General features: G+C 39.7%; 1 protein-coding gene across 5 annotated transcripts in view; it reads left to right on the top strand.

Moving 5' to 3' along the window:
• cacna1c (calcium voltage-gated channel subunit alpha1 C) overlaps positions 1-16,551 on the top strand; it is a 49,135-nt gene extending 32,584 nt beyond the window's left edge. For 3 of the 5 annotated variants that reach the window (XM_088406332.1, XM_088406333.1, XM_088406329.1), the window contains 17 exons: positions 7-98; positions 352-514; positions 608-735; positions 812-908; positions 973-1,075; positions 1,710-1,811; positions 3,734-3,861; positions 3,927-4,061; positions 5,212-5,567; positions 5,666-5,692; positions 10,605-10,733; positions 12,401-12,528; positions 12,602-12,699; positions 12,775-12,871; positions 12,944-13,052; positions 14,389-14,557; positions 14,687-16,551. In XM_088406332.1, the coding sequence (XP_088262458.1) occupies positions 7-98; positions 352-514; positions 608-735; positions 812-908; positions 973-1,075; positions 1,710-1,811; positions 3,734-3,861; positions 3,927-4,061; positions 5,212-5,567; positions 5,666-5,692; positions 10,605-10,733; positions 12,401-12,528; positions 12,602-12,699; positions 12,775-12,871; positions 12,944-13,052; positions 14,389-14,557; positions 14,687-15,157 (2,532 nt within the window). In that variant the 3' untranslated portion in view covers positions 15,158-16,551. The remainder of the gene's footprint in view (positions 1-6; positions 99-351; positions 515-607; positions 736-811; positions 909-972; positions 1,076-1,709; positions 1,812-3,733; positions 3,862-3,926; positions 4,062-5,211; positions 5,568-5,665; positions 5,693-10,604; positions 10,734-12,400; positions 12,529-12,601; positions 12,700-12,774; positions 12,872-12,943; positions 13,053-14,388; positions 14,558-14,686) is intronic. The other 2 variants (XM_088406331.1, XM_088406330.1) reach the window with 2 other exon arrangements.
• The last annotated feature ends 4,373 nt before the right edge of the window (positions 16,552-20,924 follow it).

Genomic DNA, 20,924 nt, shown 5'->3' with positions numbered 1-20,924 from the left:
GTGCAGATGTTTGGCAAGATAGCGCTGCGGGACCAGACGCAGATCAATAGGAACAACAATTTCCAGACGTTCCCCCAGGCAGTTCTGCTGCTTTTCAGGTGAAGATTTCAATTCTCCTTCGCAACACTCCGCATCCTCTCCCTCTTCTGAAGAAGTTTGACTAATGGATTTTGTATCTAGTCGCCACTTTTTTGCGGTTTAATTAAAAGACAGAGGAGGTGTAAATGTCAAATGCTGACTTTAAAAGAGGATTAGATATTGGAAGACATTTCCAAAAAGGTGACCATTTCAAGCTCAAGCCGTGCAGGAACATTGGTTTAGAAATAACGAAACACAAACGCTGTCCGGCAGATGTGCGACCGGCGAAGCATGGCAGGAGATCATGCTGGCGTGCTCGCCCTACCGGCCATGTGAGAAAGGATCAACCAATGAGAACATCACTATCCTAGAGGACTGCGGGAGCCAGTTTGCTATCATCTACTTTGTCAGCTTCTACATGCTCTGTGCCTTTCTGGTGAGAACGCAACACACATCATCCCACATACAGTACAATGACCTGAAAGAATTTAGACTCTATTTACCTCTATTTATCTGAATCTTTCTGTAGATCATCAATCTCTTCGTGGCTGTCATCATGGACAACTTTGACTACCTGACGCGGGATTGGTCCATCCTTGGGCCCCATCATCTTGATGAGTTCAAGAGGATCTGGGCCGAGTACGACCCAGAAGCTAAGTGAGTTAACAAAATGGCACCTGACACGGATTACAAGTCAAGTGCTGTGTAAAGGTCTTTCTTTTTTTTTTTTCAGGGGGAGGATCAAGCACCTGGATGTGGTGACTTTGCTTCGAAGAATTCAGCCTCCACTAGGCTTCGGAAAGCTCTGTCCTCACCGAGTGGCCTGCAAGGTGGGCATGTCAGTGCGTACTTGGATGATTCCAGAAGAACATTTAGCATTGTGTTTGCGTCTAGCGTCTGGTATCCATGAACATGCCCCTGAATAGCGACGGAACCGTCATGTTCAATGCTACGCTGTTTGCCCTGGTCCGAACGGCACTGAGGATCAAGACAGAAGGTAAAGCACTCTTAACATAATTCTCCAAATATAGAACGTAACTGTGTTTAGGACGCACCCTTAATTTTAGGGTCAAATTCTGGTATTTTTTATGTGAATGTGTACAGGACGCACCAACAGTTTGGCAACAATGTAAAAACTGTAGCAAAACAGAGTAGTTCTCTGTAAGTTCTTTATATTTTCTTGTGTTCATACCCGTAAATTATATAACGTTCACGGGTTAAGTAAAGTGTGTTTCAGATTTCCTGCATTGTGAGTGATCAGTGTAACGTTGAATATGCTTGAAGCAGTTGTTTTTCCTTTTCCTCACGACGCAGCTCGAGTGCATTTAATATTCCCGCACGTAAACAATGATGGAATCTGACATTGGTTCAGTCTGCTTACTTTTTTTATTCAAAATAATGCTGTAACAACTTCAGCTAACAAAAGCTATTTAGCTGCAACAGGCACTGACTGCTAATAGCCAACTGTAACTCTAGGTCTAATTCTTTTATTTTTCTGTTCATAGGACGCACCCACACTTTTACCCTTCATTTTAAGTGTTTTTTATATTTGGGGAATTACGGTACTTCACATAGGGAATATCTTTTTATGGCTATACTGCAAGTTTGTTATGTTTTATATGTGGGTTTAGGTAACCTGGAGCAAGCCAATGAGGAGCTGAGGGCCATCGTAAAGAAGATCTGGAAGAGAACCAGCATGAAGCTGCTGGATCAAGTGGTGCCCCCCGCTGGCGGTGTGTATTGTTTTTTTTTTATGCAATGGTACCTTGAGACGAGTGACTCAACTGACAATTTTTTTTCTCGGTACAAACAATCATTCAGATGATTTGTTGGCTAAGTTGTTTTTAATATATTACAATGAAACAAATGTCAGATCTAAGCAAACGACTAATCACAGTAACACTGGTCTGGTCCTAAGCAATGTTCCCTCTAATTTTCAATGCGCCTGAGCATTCACACAAACTCCCTGAGCAGACTTTGGACCACGGTGAGCTCTGACATGCACACAGTGAGTCACTGTGCACATATCTGATGCTCCTAAAATGCGCAATATCACATAATTCACATGTTTTCATTCATTAGAAAGGAAAGAGGGGGGCTCTGAGTAATGTGCTTCTGGGTACTTATCCCGTCGTTCATGAAGGGATAGCTGAGGTGAAAAGCGTCGTCCAGGACCAAGGGAGAACAATGCATCTGTCCTACAAACACATGTTTGTAGGAGCCAATTCACAGCATTTCACTTAACAGAGTTACTTGAATTTTCTTTTTTTGTAATGGCCAAGAGCTAGAAAGTTATTTATTTGTTTGTGGGTTGTTTTGGCTCACTGCCCAATGGACATTTATGTTACTGCCCCTTTAAGTCAGAGGGAAAGGTGCATAATACTAGCCCTTTAAGAGCCTTAGGCTCTTGATCACAGATTAGAGAACACAGTTTCTTTACCGTAATGTTTGCCTTTTAGTTGAAGTATTTTTATTTAAAGAGGTTTGGAACTACTACGGAATTACATTTATTATTTTATTGAATCAAAGATAGACCTGTGGATTCTTTTTAAAAAATTATTTATTGTATTTAAAGCTGGGCAAGCATACAAGTAAACCAGGCAGCCAGAAGTCTCAACCCGCACAATGTTGCTTAAAAAATCACAACTATTTTTGTTTGTTTTCAACACGTTTGTCATTAATAGTATTTTTATATCTTGAGCAATAAGAGTTTTAGACATGACAGTGTGATGTATATAGCACTTGTCCCCATGGCAATAAACGAGCCACGTTGTGAAAAAGAAAAAAAATCTCACTTTCACTGCTTGTTCTTCTACTTACAGTCATTCCATCTTAAAAGAAGCGCATTTCTTTTTTACTTTCGCTGGATGAGTGGATGTGTCGCTGCTCGTTCGTTTCGCAAAGAAAAGAGGTTACCATGTGCATCTCTTAATTCCGCACTGTTTGCTAGCTAACCTGCATTAGGTGTACGGAGGGGAACGTTTCTGTCCATGCGTTTGATTGGATGAATAGTGTAAGTGAAACTTATCGTATCATTGGCTGGACACTTGTCACTCGCTGTCATGATGCAAAATGGTACAGAAAACAATATTATTGGTCTAACTAATCAGATAAGATGAGGTTTAATATTAGATATAACTTAATATGTTTATATTGCATTTTGTTTTATGGGCAGCATAGCTTTTCTTGTGCGCTGAGAACATGCAAGCAGTGCGCAATTGCGCACGCGCACAGTTTAGAGGGAACACTGGTCCTGAGTGTTCTCGGCCAAAAATCCTGAGTCTGCTCTGTTCAAGGCCTAGTAAAAATGCCTTAAATACCTACACCATCAAAAACTGGTCTCAAGACTTATCTTGAGGACTACAACACTATAATATAGTAAAATCCACTTAATAACTTTAGAAGTCCCTCCGCCATAGTTTATTGCTACAGTATATAGTTGAACACCTAGGCAATATCATACTAGAGGCATATGTTCTTTATCCTCTCTGAAAAACGACTTTTTTTTCCAGGTGAGTCTAGTGGTGACTAATTTGTTTGGATGTGATATCATACTGCCGCCTGGTGGATAATGCCAGCAGAAGTGAAACAACAAGAAGTTAAACAACAATAGTGTTCAAAATGTCTTGTTTTTCTTTACTCACACATTCTTTAGATGACGAAGTGACGGTCGGGAAATTCTACGCCACCTTCCTCATTCAGGAGTACTTCCGCAAGTTCAAGAAGAGGAAAGAACAAGGGCTGGTGGCCAAAGTGCCGCCAAAAACCGCCCTCTCTCTGCAGGTAGATGCGCATACAAACAAAATAAACTTTCTGCATCAAACCTTTTCTGCGTGGCTTCTGTTTAGGCTGGCCTGCGGACATTGCATGACATTGGTCCAGAAATCAGGAGGGCCATCTCCGGAGACCTGACGGTTGAGGAGGAGGTAGACAAAGGCCCCAAGGAGCAAGTGTCGGCCGCATCCGAGGACGATATCTTCAGGGTAAAGGTCGGATACACAGGCTAATTTTTTGGCGAGAGAGAGAGAGAACAATGCTCTGCCTCCAGCTTGACGCTCTCCATGTAGATATGAACAATCCTCATGCATACATACAAGTAAAAAAAAAAAAAAGATAAGATTCTACTCAACCAATGGGAGTCCATTGGTGTCCATCGTTTTTAGGGCCTGACCAATATTAGTCTTGAAATCGGATCATTTTTTTAACAAAGCATTCACACATTACAGTACAAGAAAAAGATCATGAGAATCAAACATTCCTCCACCAAAAAATTAATTATTTATCGTATTTTCAAAAGTCAGCTTGTAATTCATCTAGTTACCCCCACAACCCCCCCCCCTCCACACACACACACACACACACACACACACACACAAAAAGGGAATTTTCATTCATGACATCTTTATAAAACTGAATCATCACCGCACTATATAGCACAATATGTTTTCTATAATTTATATTGTTTATGTGTATGTCTGTATTTGGTACATGCAGCATCCACTTCAACCTGTGGGCCTGGAAGGGGGCTCCTCCCACCTGTGGTCCCTTCTGGAGGTTTCTGATTTTCCCCTAATTGGGGTTTTAGAATTTTTCCTTCCCTTTCTGGGAGCTTTGACAGGGGATGCTGTTGTGTACCTTACACTGAAAAGATGTCTCTGTACGACTTCTTTTTTCGAAAGAGGTCTCTACATGACCTCTTTTCATCTGTGAAGCCCTTTGAGACTTTGGTGATTTAGGGCTGTACAAAAAAAAAAAAATGATTGATTGATTGATTGATCAGCCAATTAATTCATTTTATTCTGCCAAATATCATCCTCAAAAAAATTCCATATCGGTCTGGCTCTAATCATTTCAGCATTTGCCGCCATGCAAATTTACTGGGAGCTGTCCCTGGTCAAATGGCAAATTTTAGTTTAAAAAAATGCCGCAATGTAAGCAGGAGTTTATTTACCACAGAAGCAACTCAAATTTAGCTTACCACATCAATCCGAAGCACCTGACAGTTAACGATAGTAACAAAGCCGCTAATTTCTTTGCATTTACATCCTGGCTAGAATGAACGCGCCGAGTAATGTTTGTAGGCTAGTACTGTAATTCTTCCAGCGCTTCTAATATTGTCTTCATGTTCACCAGCGGTCAGGCGGCTTGTTCGGCAACCACGTCAACTACTACAACCAGAGCGATGGCCGCACCTCCTTCCCGCAGTCTTTCACCACCCAGCGTCCCTTGCACATCAGCCAGAAGGGCTCGCCCTGCGAAGGCGAGAGCCCGTCCCACGAGAAACTCATGGACTCCACCACCTTTACGCCATCCTCGTATTCCTCGTCAGGCTCCAACGCCAACATCAACAACGCCAACAACACCGGCGTGGCCCCGCAGGGCGTTGGCTGTTTCCCAAACCCGTTCATCAGCACGGTGGACGGCCAAACGGGTCATCCACTCACGCCCATCCTGCTTCCCAGATCGGCCTGGTGCTTTCCCCCCAAGAGGTGAGCACACAGTAATCTGTCAAGCCTTGAAGGACAATCATAATCTTTGCTTTTCACTTCTGCTTTTTTTGTCCTATCTTGTGCAAATTTGCAAGCAGGACGTGTTTTTTTGACAACCTCATTCGGTATGTTGCCAAGGCTCATGTTTGCTCCAAAAAGGTTCTCATCATGCGACATGAAAATGCGCAGATGAGAAAGTGTCCATAGCGATGTCGGTTGCTATGTACACATGTGCTGCTTGCGTTGCTGGAGCTCAACGGAGCTGACTTGCCACTGCTGAGCAAAGCCGCCCGTACAGTTGTACCTCTTGTTACGAAAATTACAGGTTACGAAACACCTCTGCGGCGACAATATTGTCTCTTGTTATGAAAGAAAATTCGGGATACAAAAGGCAACATTGTTGACATATAATAATGACACACCAACGCTAGCTCGAACAAGACTGTAATGTAATCTGTCATCAGAATGTGCCATGTCTGTTTGTTGGAGTTTTTTACATGTTTTCATCATTTTTTTATTATGCCAGCTTGTCCACTAATGAGACACTAGTTTTTGCACCAATTTTTACTGTTGTCTTGCACTTTTCATCTTTACACGCTTCATCCACCAACAGTTCAACACCGTAGAACTAACATACATAAAATAAAACATTAGCTACAGCTAACATTGTATATATTCGCATAAAACATACATAACATACCATTTTGGGCTGTCGCGTCTTACGGTAACATCGTTTGCACTTTAGCTAGTGGAGTGAATAACTCCACCAGGAAGCACTTCGCATGACCGCAAACTAAACTCAAGTAAACTTACATGCTCAAAATGATCCAAAAATAATTATTATTGCTAAAAAGGTCTCTCTCCGCACTCTTCACAAGGACACCAGCACCATTTATAATTTATTTATTATTATTCTTGACAGACTATTTTGAATTCCATGATTACAATGCACTAATGTAATTCTAATATGGGTTTGTAACCATTTTTGATGCATTTTTATAATTCATTAATATTATTTAAAGGGTTCAGGAGCAGGTTTGCTCCACTCAGGAATAATTCACGTTACATAATTACTTCTGAAACAAATTACTTTCGCAATTAGAGGTACAACTGTACAACATTTGCTGCCATTGTAATGAACCTTCCCTGTCCAAAGCTTTTTGTAGCTATTTTTTTATGATTTGTCAGTCACGCTTCTGGGTTAGATTTGGTGAAAGGTATTGATTGATAGTTTGAATGAAGCACACTTCTAACCCAGTTTGCTTTAATGCCTTAAATATAGGCTTGAAACCAGTGGCGGTCCGTACAGTGAGGATTTGGTTTACTTCTTAATACCACCAAATAGGCGTAGAACCACTGTAGGGTAAATATTATTGACCGGCAAACTAGTTGAAATGTATTCACAGGTATGTTTGAATGTGTTTACAAGTATGCTTGAAATAATTTACAAGTATGGTTGAATCGGTTTAAAAAAAAAAAAAAAAGATCTTTGAACGTACTTATAAGCTAATTGCTAAAAATGCAAATGATAAATAATTGTGTGAAGGTAGAACCTTCACACATATGTTATTCTACCGCTTTCTTATTATTGTGTGAAGGTATAAGTTATTCTACCGCTTTCTTATTATTGTGTGAAGGTGGAACCTTCACACATATGTTATTCTTGTCGGCCATTTTTCACACTTGTGTTTTTCTTCACCTTTATTGTGTGAAGGTGAAACCATTATTTTTTTTTTATTCTGCCCGTTTTTTAGGTTCGTTTCAACTCCTTCCCATTTCATCCAATTCATGCCATTCAAACTTCATATCATTCCACATATTCATGTTTAGTGCGGGTCTATTTTTCAAGTTTCAACTTTTCATCGTTCGATCCCAGGTTGAGTCTTTTCACACATTCAGTGTTTTTTTTCAGTTTATTCAGTTTTTTTTTCGTTCATTTCTACTCCTTCCCAGTTCATCAAATTCATGCCGTTCAAACTTCATATCATTCCACATATTCATGTGAAGTGCTTTTGTATTTTCCAAGTTTCAACTATTCATCGTTTTCCTACAATTCAAGTTTTTTTTATTATTCACCTTTTCATTATTTGGCCTATTCAAGCTGTTCTTACTTTCATTTCATCTTTTCATTCCACCGTTCAACTTACTTCACACTTTATTTAAAAGCTTACACCCTGATTTAGTGTTGTGGAGTCGTGGCTCTGTGGGAGTGTCGTTCCCTTCTAGTCGGGAGGTCCTCGGTTTGAACCCTGGTACAGGCATTCTAGTTTCACACTTTTAGTTTTTTTCTTCAGTTTTCACCTGTATTCTCAACTTTATTTGGCCTATTCAAACTTTTCTTACATCGTATTATTCACACTTTTTATTATTCAAACCATTCAAACATTCCACATCATTCCACAGTTCAACTTTTTCATTTTTTCCAACTTTGTATTTCATTTTCGTATTTCATATTTGAGACATTTAACTCATTCCTTACGCCTTATGGTTCATTCTCATCATTCCATGAATTCATAGTTATTAAACATTTCCCATAATTTCACGTTTTTCACCTAAAAGAAATCATAATTCATTTCCAATCGCAGATTTAACATTTATTTCCCATGAGGCGATCGGGCGGCCATCTTGGACATTTGTGATATCTCCATTTGCGTCTGACCTATAGTAGTCGTTCCAACTTTAGGTGTTTCCCCAATCTGGTAAGATTATCAAGAAAACCCTTGCACCAAAAATTCAAGTTTTTTCCCATTTTTTTACCCATAATTCCTCAGTTAATTGTTCCTGCCAAAACTTTGTCACCTTCTGTCTTCGCCATTCTTCATCCGATTCCCACTGTTCCAACTTTAATCAAACACCCCGATGCCCGCCATTCCATTTTTACCCACAATTCAAAATGTACCCACAATTCCACTTTTTCAGTTTTTCACATCTTTGGCATTCTTCATCCGATTCCAACCATTCCAACTTTAATCGATTCCCCCAAGTCCCGCCATGCCATGGTGGTATCCATTTTCTTCTTCCCAGAAGTCAAAATTTACCCACAATTCCACTTTTTCAGTTTTTCCCTTCTATCTTTGCCATTCTTTATCCGATTCTGACTGTTCCAACTTTAATCGATTCCCCCAATTTGGCCATTCCACATCATTCAACATCTCTCCCTTCAGCTGTTTCACCTTCACACGCAATTCCTTCAGGAATTGCACATATTCTAGTTTCTAATAATGTTCTGTGCTATAATGGGAAGAAAATGCTATGATTTTAGCTTTTAGCCAAGAAATACTTTATAATGTAATATAAAATCATATCATATAATAATAAAATAATATTTTCAAGTGTATTTGCAAGTATGTTCGAACGTATTTGAAAATAGATTCAAACATGCTTGAAAAAAGTTTATAGGTACTTGAAAATGCATTTGAAGGTGCTTGTAATACAAATCCAATCCAATCCAATCCAACTTTATTTGTTAAGCACTTTAAAAAAACCACAGCTGACCAAAGTGCTGTACAGAAAAATAAAAACATTGGAAAAACAGACACAACAGCTCAAAGACATAAACGCTAAATCTGATGACAAATGAGTAAGTGTCAAAAATAGAATAAAATGAAGGATAAAAAGAATAAAATAGCGAATAAAAATGATAGGAATAAAAGAATAAATTAAGGAATAAAATCAAATCAAAGTAAAAATCCACTGTCTTACTGAGTGTTAAACGCCAAGGAGAAGAGGTGGGTCTTGACAAAGAATTTAAAAACAGGCAGGGAGGAGGCCTGTCTAATGTTTTTCCCATAATGCTATGAGGCACCCTTGTCAACCACTTTTGGCATGATGGGAAAATGCTACATTTGTAGAATTCAGTATATGAAATTCTCAGTCGTATTTGGAGGTAAGTTGGTGCATACTTGCAAACATGGTTGAAGGTACTTACAAGTAGATTTGAACGTACTTTTAAGCTAAATGCTGACGTAGCTTTTTCGTGAACACCCTTGTGGTATTATGGGGAAAAAATGCTACACTTGTAAGATTCATTGTACTTATTTGAAAGTACATGTAAGTGTATTTGAAAATATGGTTGAAGCTACTTGTAAATACAATTGAACATAGTTGTAAGTTAAAATGCTTACTTGGCTAACTTTTTCTATAATGCCCTTGCGTTTGCTCATGAACACCCTGTGGCATCATGGAAAAAATGCTACATTTGTATCATTTAGTGTATGAGTTTGTTGTTATCATTATGTGCTTATTTCTTGTCTAGAATAATGTGCATTGCTATCCATCTATGCAGTCCTAGTTCATCTCGCCCTAGTCCTTAGATAGAGCTGTCGACGCAGGAAAGTGTGAGCCGGGACCTTGGCCCAGCTGTTGGTGGCGCCCGGCTGGCTCTTTTTGTTATGTCTTGTAATGTGCAATGCTTTGCTGAATGAATAAAAAGCAGGCGGGGACGCTTGAGCGACGAAATTACTGTTGGCAATGCATGAGAATGCACGCCAAGCTTTTCCCCTTGCTGGCAAAGATAAGTCAATCTTGGCTGGTCTGAGTTACTATTTTGCTGTTTAGCAGCAGGGCTTGTCTTACTCTACTTTTAAAGATAACCCTGACACCGGTGTCATCAAATTTAGAAATATGATTGGTCAAAAAAACAGTTCCTTTGGTCATATCGTTGAAGTTATATCGAGTAGTTCTTCTTTTGAAGACCAGTAGTCGAAAAAAACTAGCGTCTGCATACAAATACACCAAACAGTAAAGCAGAGTGTTTGTGTCTCAAAATGAAGAGACAGTTGGGAATAAATAACTAGATTTCCACGCAACAAATATTACATTGTTGGTTGTAAGTTGTAGTTCCTGACCGCCCACCACTGATTGAAACTGAGTGAGACTTATTTGAGTTTTGATTCTGAGTATTTGGCTTGGTTGCTAATAGTCACTGCCCTTCCATTTCCTTTGCGTTTCTTTGTTTTGGGATGGAGAGACTCAAAGATAAACTCTGCTCGTTTATATGTTTGTGTTCATCTCGCATGTTTTTGCTTCGGCCCGCAGCTCCGACTCCAACGACAGTCATCTGCCCATTATCCGTCGGGGTGAAGGGTCTACAGAAGAGACGTACGATGAGAGCTACGTTGACGAGAGGGAGTTCCACGAGGAGGACCACTCGCTCTCCTCCGACATGTACGATGAGATTTAGTTTAATATGAGTTGTTGTTTCATTTTTTGGTTTAGGACATTCAGGGTTACGGTGAGGTAGTTTTGTTGTACTTGAGATAAATCTTGGTCCCAAGACCAGTATCAAGTATTTTGCTGTCACAGACAGGCTAAACTGGGGGTTTTTGATTTAGACCGGTGGAGACCACTACAACTACTACTACACCTGTGATCAGTGAGAAATTGTTGGATTTGTAGAAGTGAAACAACAAATTTGCTTCAATGCAAATGTGATCAAAGAACAATATTCCGGTCATTTTGTTGAGATTTTTTGCGTGCGTGACAAATCCAGTTTTGATCGTTTCTCGGTCTGTCCTCAGGCTCAACTTCCAAACACTTGGTCCATCTCAGTCTTGACGCCATAAAGTCTTGGTCTTCCCTCAGGCTCAACCTAAGAAAATATTGGTATTGGTTCAGTCTTCAGTCCTACAAAATGTTGGGTCTTGTCTTGGTCCCGACCTCCAAAGTACTTGATCCTTTCTCTGTCTCTTTCTCCAAAAGTCTTAGTTCTTTCTTGGTCTAGACTTCAAAAAGTCTTGGTATTGTCAGCCGTGACCTCCAGAGGTATTGGTCCTGTCTTGGTCTCAACATCCATAAGTCTTGGTCTTGTTGTGGTCTTAACCTCCAAAACCTTGATCCTGTCTCTGCCTCTTCCTCCAAAAGTCTTAGTTCTGTCTTGGTCTCGACCTCAAAAAGTCTCTGTCTTCTCTTGGTCTCGACCTCCAAAATGTTTTTTCTGCCTCCATGTCAATCTCCAAAAGTCTTGGTCCTGTCTTGGTCTCGACATTTATAAGTCTTGGCCTTGTCGGTCTCCGTCTTGGTCCCGTTTCGTTTCCTCGTCCAAAGTCTTGGCATTCAAATGTTTTGGCCTTGTCTCGGTCTTGACATCCAGGAGTCTTGGTCTTGTCTTGATCTCGACCTCCAAATGGTCTTGGTCTTGTTGGCCCCAACCTCAGAATCTTTGTCCTGTCTCAGGCTCGACCAACAAAAGTCTTGGTCTTGTTTTCGTCTCAACCTCCAAAAGCCTTTGTGTTCTCTTGGTCTGACATCCAAAATATTTTTCCTGCCTCAGTCTTAACTTCCAAAAGTCTTGCTCCTGTCTTGGTCTCGACATCCAAAGGTCTTGGTCACGTCTTAGTCTCAACCTCCAGGAGTCTTGATCTTGTCTTGGTCTCAACATCCAAAGGTTTTGGTCTTTTCTCAGTCTTGACTTCCAGGAGTCTTGATCTTGTCTCAGTCTCAACTTCCAAAATCTTGGCTTTGTCGTTCTCAACTTCAAAAAGCTTAGTCCGGTCTCGGTCTTGACCAACAAAAGTCTTAGTTCTGTCTCAGTTTCAACCTCCAAAAGTCTTGGTCTTGAAGACCTTTTGGAGGTCTCGACCTCCAAAAGTCTTGGTCTTGGTTTGGTCTCGGCCTCCAAATGTCTTGGTCCTGGCTGTGTCTCAACCTCCTAAGTGTTAGTGTGTTAATCGCTTTACTCTGTCTTGATAATGTCTTGGTTGATGTGGTCTTGACCACAACACAAGATTAGAGTTCGAAGTTAGGTTCATAAAATCCTTACCCTATGACTCTCAATAAAAATGTAAACGGCCTATGGTGGGGGCCAGCAGTTTTCACATCTTTTCTGTCATCAGGCTGGTGTACTGCGATGATACCTGCAAGCAGCTGACTCCCATGGAGGAAGGAGACGATGTGGAGGAGAGAAAAGGAGGTGGAGGGTGGCAGTCTCCCAGAAGAGTCTTTCTCTGTCCCACCTCTTTAGGTACATTGATTTTGTTCAATTGCTTTGTATCAATTGCTTCTTTTTTATCTCCCAGTCCTTTTCGCATCATCAGGGCGGAGATCTTCTTTCCATTTAGAGTGTCTGAGGAGGCACTCGAGGGCAGACGTCTCCCAGAAGACGGCTGTACCACTGCACCTCGTGCACCATCAGGTAGAAGTCGGTTTAAGGAGCTCGTTGTCGATTTGCGACAGTTGTCCTAACTCACCCGGCCACTCCTCCCCCAAGGCACTAGCCGTAGCCGGGCTGAGTCCGTTGATAAGGAGGAGTCATTCGCCCACACTCTTCAGCCGGCTGTGCTCCACGCCTCCGGCCAGTCCTACAGGTTGTCCTCGTCAACATCTGCCACGTCATCAGACATCCTGTAGTTGACCGTTTTTTTTTACTCCTCCTGCAGGGCAAGGCAGCGATGGTTCATATCATCGGGTACCCTCGCTGAGATTAGATGGCTCCAACTCCCACGAAAAGCTCAACACCAGCTTGCCCTCGGTCAACTGTGGGTCCTGGTAAGACCAAACACTCAGTGAATGTAAAACTAGTGTTCCCTAAGCCGGCGATTTACAAATGGAGGTAGAAGTACCCTTGGAGGTACATGGAGACACGTGAGGAGATATGTAAGATTCAACAAGTTTTCTGCGGGTATCAGTAAACTTAATGCCATGATGGGAAGAGTAAGTTTTTCTTTTAAAATTAAAAGTAAATTACTGTAAATTTTGGAGTATAACCCACAACTTTTTTCTCATGATTTGAGTCCTGCGACTTATTGTCCAGTGCGGCATATTCGCTTTTTTTTTTTTTTTTTTTTTACTAGCCACCAGGGAGCAATCAACCAATAAAGCGAATGTGTGCATCTGTTCAAGTGTCAGTTTATGGAACAATTATGAGATAGAACTGAAAAGATCTAAATCAATGGCAGTGGTTAAAAAGAGTTTTAAAAAATATATTAATATTAATTGTATAAACAAATATGTATAATTGAATAACTTCTTGTGTAAAGCGTGTAAATTTAATGCGTATATAAATATACAACATATATGATCAATATACAATTTATATGACTGTTTATATGAATTCTGTCCTATGTATTTATGTGTTCAGTAAATTAATCAATCAAACAAAGGAAGACAGAAGAATCAAAGAAAAAACCTAATCAAAGTATTGATTTTAAGTTTGAACTATTTTACTATTTTAAGATGTTAGTGTAAGCAGGCAGTTATGGACCATCTTTCTGCGCAAATATTCCATGTTACAACATGTGACATGTCGTCCGGTGTGGCTTATAATCAGCCTTATCGTTTAATAAATTGTGTTAGACAGATTTATTTGCAAAACAATTCAACCCTTTTATTTTAGGAAGTTTTAAAAGGATACACGTTGTCATTACTGACGGCATTCTTGTAAAAGCTTCTGGAGTTAATAACTAAAATATCGTTATATTAGAGATACCACTACAAATGTACCATATTTCTCAGGGTACAAGTCAGGTTTTTTTCCTAATTTTCAACCTGCATTTTAGGGGGTTGACTTTTAACCACATAACTCAAAACAGACCATTTTTTTTCCACATATGTGTTTGAATAGCATACGTTTGAATGTGAAATAAGTAATACCATGTCTATTACCAGGCTTAGAATGATTTTGTTTACCTCTAATTTGATATAGTATGCATTCGTTTTAGAGTGTTTGCACAGAATATCGCAAAATGCACTTTGTCAAGCGCCGCCAAATTGCCTCTTTGTTGTCAATAACGAGGCTGCGTGGGTAATATTTTATCGGCAGACTGTGACGCATTATGAAAAGGAAAAGATGGCTTTGAAGACGGATTGTTTTTCTGGTCTGTAGGTATAGCGACAGTAATGGGAACAGTCGGGTACCCAGTCCTAGCCCCGCCTCAGGCATGCCGGCGACCAATCAGAGATCGTCGCGTCCCCTGTCGCTCACGGTGCCCTTGGTATTGGGACACGACTCCAGCTCGCTGTCTCACGGCAGCGCCGGAAGTCTGGTGGAGGCTGTAAGTGTGTGTGCCTGTGTGTGTGCGTGTGTGTTTGTGTGTGAGAGAAGGTACCTCTGCCCCTGGAAGCTTTCTGATCCCCCCCCCCTCCCATTTCTGCGTCATTGCCCATCCGCTTGCAATTTCCAGGTTCTAATATCAGAAGGATTGGGCCAGTTTGCGCAGGACCCGTCTTTCATCGAGGCCACAAAGGCCGAGCTGGCGGACGCTTGCGACATGACTATTGAGGAGATGGAGCATGCTGCCAGCAACATCCTCAACGGCAACACCCCAGCTGCCGCCACCTCAGACGCTGCCACACCGGCGCCACCGGCCGCCTCCCTGCACAGCCCAAATGCCAACCTCCTGCCCTTCCACAGGGACAGGGACCAAGGAGGGGAGGACGGCGGGGAGGCTGGTGGGAACCGGAGCGCCGTCCATGGGCCGTCCTCTGTGGAGGAGCGGCAGGAGCTTCTGGCAAGTGAGCGGGGTCAGGAAGAGGAGGAGGAAGTGGAAGTCGGTGGGATGGAAGAGGGACACCACAGAAGCTCGGCGGGAGCGCAGCAGAGGACCAGCAAGCTGCTGGAGGACGAGGACATGGAATGCGTGACCAGTTTGTAGGGCTTCCGTCGGATTCTTCGCAATCTGTGGCTCTGTTAGTCCCCGCCCCGTTCACACACACACACACACACACACACACACACACACACACACACACACACACACACACACACACATTTCCTTCGAACAATAGCGCGTCCTAAAAGGCCACAAATGCTTTGTACGTCGGAATGTTTGTAGTAAAATATATCACACTATACTCGATATTATTGGAGTGTGCGCTTGTGTGCGCGAGTGTGTGTCCCCCCCCAACACACACACACACTCTTTGTACGCACATGTGCGTGTGTGTGTGCAAGTCTCTAAAGTGCCTCACAGTTTTCTCACGTCCTCAAAGCGACGAGCAAAAGCGGCGAAGGGACCGAGCTCCTCCTTCTCCTCACTTTCACTCGGGATGAAGCGCTGTATTGTCCAAAAATAAAAAAAAATAAAAAATAGCGTCCTCCTCCTCCAAAGGAGGGATGGACCAACAGCTGCCAAAATGGCCAACAGACTGGATTCCTTTTAGAAACATGACAAGCAGACGAAAGCAGCCATTTTTTTCCCCGCCGCTTACCTCGCCAACCCCACTCCTCTTTTCACCTTCCCCGCCATTTTGTTTTGGCAAGGAGTTGGACAGAACTCTGGCCACTCCCCCTCTGTATTTCCTGCCATTTTGTTTTCGTCATGCTGTCTAATTTATCCTTGATTTGTTTGCACAATCGGAGTGCCGGTCTTTGTAAACGTAATTTTAGGAGAATCTTAAGCGGTTTTAGGTAACGCAGCAGGGCGTAGACTTTATTTTCAGGGTGCGTGTCTGATTGCGTGTGTGTAAGATGATGTTCTTTCAATCGGTATGCACCTTTTACAGATTCTATCTATTTATTTATTTATTTTTGCCCAAAAGAAAGACGGGTGTGTGCTCGTTTTGAGTGCTAATGTATGCTTCAAAGGAAAAAAAATGTTTTTAATCCGAGACGGTAATTTAAGGTAGCATTACGTGTGTGTGGGTGTGTGTGTATGCGTGCGTGCCTGTGTGTGTGTGTGTGTGAGAGTGCGTGTGCGTGGATGTGTTTGTGTGGGCCTTCATTGAGACAGGGTTACCACAGACAGACATGCTTCCAAAGCGTTTCAAGGTTTAAACTTTTCACGTTTTCATCGTGACCAATTTTGGTTGTTTAATGCTCCGAGGTTGAAAAAATACATTTGTCGATGATTGTCGTTAAAAAAAAAAAGAAAAAAATGCAGTGAAAGGGCAGTAACACACCATTATTGTCAATATTAGTTGTCCTTCTTTTCAAATGAACTCTTAGGGCTGAGTTAAAAGATGTTGTAAGAATTTTGAATCCATCATGAAACATCTTAGAAGAGATTTCCTTTCTGGCTTGTTTTGTTTTGAGGGGTTTTGTCGTAAAGATTTCTAGTCGGAGTTTTTAGCAAGATGGCGTGGAAAAATGTTTTCAATTATTATTGAAGGGCATAATTTCTAGTTCCATTCAGCTTTGGAGCTCATACTAGAAGAGATAAAGAAAAAAGGTTTTCTTAAAAGTCACCCTACGCTTGATTTGGTGTAAAATGTTTTAGGTATCCACCTGGCAAGTTAGGTTATTATAAAAAATTTCTGAAAAAAAAATACAATTGAAAAGGCAACCATATCAACTATAACCTATGATGTTCAAAAATATTTTACAACATTTTAAGTAAGTTTATTATAATTAACAAAATCTTTTGAAAAAATGTAAGCAACCCTATCAATTGGAACATATAAAAAACATTGGAACAATTTTGGTCAATGCAACGATCGTGACAACTGTAACGTGTCAAAACAGCAACAAAAAATAGAACTGAACATTCCAAGAGTTTACATAATAAATTGTTCTAAAAAAATAATAATAATGAATTGAGTTTAGGTCAAGTAGCAAATTGGTCCTGGCAACATTGTAAAAGGTAAAAGACAACAAATAAAAATCAAAGAAAAAAATATTAACTGCAAATTTTCAAAACAAAATTTAACTGAAAATTAACCAAAATAAAAACAAAAATTGAAAAAAAACATTATAAAATAGATGTATCAACATAATTAAGAATGAGGAATGTTTTTGCTCAAAATTTTGGATGTCGTTTTTTGCAAATTTAAATTACCGCACAAAAAAAAAAAGGTTAAACAACCACAACAAAAACCCCAAACTATCTACAAAAGTTTGATTATATTCAACCAATTCAACCAACGTTTTGGGGTTATTCTCTTAACCTCATTTGTTATTTGGACCATTTTTGCGTCATTTTCTTCCACATCATTCTGGCAGTATTTTTCACCAAGGGATGGCACACTCCTGCTAGTGTGATACCTAAGTAGTCCTGCCACGTGGAGCTTGACATTCTGGGTGAAATTTCAGCTCCTTAGTGTCTTCTTTCAATGATGTACTATGATGTAAAGATCAAAGGATTGGACAAGGAGTTAACAAAGAAGAAAAAAATATACAGTGTCTTTTGTGCCAGATGGCATTATGGCTGTTGAATTTGCCTTTCGAAGAAAGCCACTCCCACTTGGAAAAAGAAAAAATATCATATTTGTTACATTTCCGAAAAAATAGCATCAGAAAAATGGATGCAGTATGCGGTACTGCGCCACGCTGACATGTGAGGAACATTCTTGTGACACGAGAATTATGCAAACTTTAGGTGAATGTTGCATCACGTGACTCCAAAGCACCCTCAACATTTTTTTGGTTCTGTTGCAGCTTCCTTCCAATGCACGGCGTCAAAAGGAAATGTCCCAGACTTGTTAGGCCCCGTTGATCAGCCCTCAGATTTGACCCCAAGTAACCTTGTCTACTCACAGAAAGATATGCAATAACTCCATTTGTATAGTTCCCAGGCATGTTAAGTATTTTAAACCCCCCATGCCAGAGAAACTTAACATACTTGAAATCAGATGAGATGCAGTGTCATACAGATGATACGTTTAGTGACCTGAAATGAGTTTGTTCCTTTTTTTTCCTGTTTTTTTTTTTTTTTTGATGAGTGGTTCGTTCATTTGTCACCATGACCAGGCTGAACCAGTTTGAATCTAATCACACACACACACACACACACACACATATATATATATATATATATATATATATATATATATATATATATATATATATATATATATATATATATATATATATATATATATATATATATACACACGTATGTATTAGGGCTGTCACTATCTAATCTTTTATAACTTGACCCATTAATTATTCCATGAATCATGTAATTACCCCAGTCTCATTTCTTTCAAATCTAATGTTGCACTGGAGTTCATTTTGTTGTTTTGTTTAATTATCTGGTCAATTTCAACATGAGTTGGAGTGGATATAACCACTTATTATTATAGTCTTCTCTACACATGAATTTTTTGGGCACCAACATAATTTATCCACACTAACCAATGAGCAACCGTGATTAGCGTTAGCCCACTAGCGATGACCATTTTAGGTCAACAAACACTAACTACCATTCAGTTCACATTTAAATAATGTTATTTGTACATTACGTGTCATAAATAAAAACTTGCAAATGGAGCTGCCTTTATGAGGTCAATAATTTCTTTGACAAGCGTTATAATGGATGTGAATTGAGTGGATATAACGCCTCTTTATTATTTTCTTATCTTATTAATTTTCTGACACAACATTTGCTTATGCTAACGAGTGACTAGCTTATGCTAACAATCAGGATTAGCAATATCATGTAAAGTCAACAAATGCTACCGTTTAGTTCACACGTAAATGACGTTTTGTACATAACACGTAATAAATAATAACTTGAGAGTTATTAGCTACTATGAGGTCAATAACTTTCTGTTCTTCTTGATGAGCAATCTGGGCTCATTTCATGACTCTACTGGCCCCTATTGATTCAAATTTGAACATTTAGTGCATTTTGGGGGGGGGGGGGGGGGGGGGGGGGGGGGGGTTCAGTCATTTTGGGAAGCTCCATATGCTAATATTGTCTTTAATGAAAGCCTGCTTGCCAAATCAAATGTTTTAAAGAAACAAATAGCATAACAACCACTGTTCCATTGGTTACCTACCTTGGTTGACTTTTTATCCCAGCGCTGATAAATGTATATCTATATTTAATTTTTTAATTAGTCGTTAAGCCTTACTATTTGGTAAGTGTACATAATTAATTATTAAATAAATGGTTTAATCTCAAACTCATTTTAAAGCCCTGCCTCCCCAGCATATATTATATAGTGGTGATTCTTTAAGCCATTACTTTTCAAAGAAAGTGACTCATTTATTGATTCTGAATTTTCCATGAGGATTTCTCAGATAAAAGGTCAAAGGTCAGTCAAAAATATTTCTAATCAGGCCGCTGAGCAATGTTTTCTTGATGAATCAGTTAACTGATGGGAAGGGGTGGGCTAATGTTGTATGCAACATTGAATATGTGACCTATCAATTGCACACAATCCACTGTGGTGCCTTGAGATGTTTCAAAATAGATACTTTATATATATATATATATATATATATATATATATATATATATATATATATATATATATATATATATATATATATATATATATATATATATATATATAAACAATAATCATATAATTTCACCTCTAAGCTAAATATTAATACTTAACAGGAAACATGGCTGGCTAAAGAATAGCGATCATATGTCAAGACACTGTAAGCAACAAAGGCTTATATTCTTTATCCTCTGTAAAAATCTCTTCTTCATTCATGTCTTTGTAAATGTCTGTAACTCTGCTGCCCCCAGTGGCCAAGTCAGTTATCCCTGAAGAAGCTCGAAATAAATAGTTTTCTTTTTTAAGTGCAATATCTTTTTTTTTCCTGCTCTTTTTAGAGCTGATTAACTCATTCACTGCCAGTGCGGTAAAAATGGATCTTGGACGTCTACGGCCGTCATTGGCAGTGAATGAGTTCAAGCTTTTTCCGCGAAATGGCAGATTGAGTTATTTTCTACAAATAATGCGCTTTTATTCTACGATAATATGAGGAGCAAAGCATAATAAAGAGAATAATTAACTCATTCCCTGCCAGCCCAGTAAAAAGGGATCTTTGACGTGTACAGCCGTCATTGGCAGTGAATGAGTTAATGACCAGTCATTTTAAAAGGAAATTATTGGTTGATAGTGATTAAACTTGTATCTCAAGGCACTACTGTATAATCATGCCCACATCTATGATTCGGAGAGTTTTAAATGTGATATTAACAGTGCTTCAACAAGGTCAGCGATTGTATATTTTTCTACAGCATATCTGATTGATAAAGACAGAATCAAGAGAATGTTTCAGAATTAGGGAATGTATTTACAGGCTACTGACTGTAGTGTCAGCATGAATTTATTGGAACATCCCCCTTGAGGAATATTGAGCTGTTATTTGGTCACTTTTGGTGTGCTGCTGATTCCTCCTGTTCTGTAGCAACTATAGACATATATTAGGATTTGAGTGACCTTTTTTCTTTTTTTTTTTTGGAAGGATGGACCTCATGTAGCCTGTCGGTTTGGATTGTCACTTTTGCCAATGTCGTTTTATTGAACACATTTGGAGCTGCAGCATTGCAAAGAAAAAGTCCAAGAAGCCAATTTTGCATGGCCTCTTATCGATTCCAAGTCAGAATGAAAAGCAAGTGTACAGATATTTTATGGGAAAGTATATTTAACTAGTTTGCATAGCAGCTTTATTCTATTTTAGATATGAAATGGACAGTGCAATTAATAGAATTGGGTTCGCGGCCTTTGAGTTATAAC

This window comes from Hippichthys cyanospilos, chromosome 22 (genome assembly GCF_059441005.1).
Source record: "Hippichthys cyanospilos isolate Australia breed blue-spotted pipefish chromosome 22, RoL_Hcya_1.0, whole genome shotgun sequence".
In the NCBI taxonomy this organism is placed as follows: Eukaryota; Metazoa; Chordata; class Actinopteri; order Syngnathiformes; family Syngnathidae; genus Hippichthys; species Hippichthys cyanospilos.
This window is presented reverse-complemented; position numbering and strand designations above follow the sequence as displayed.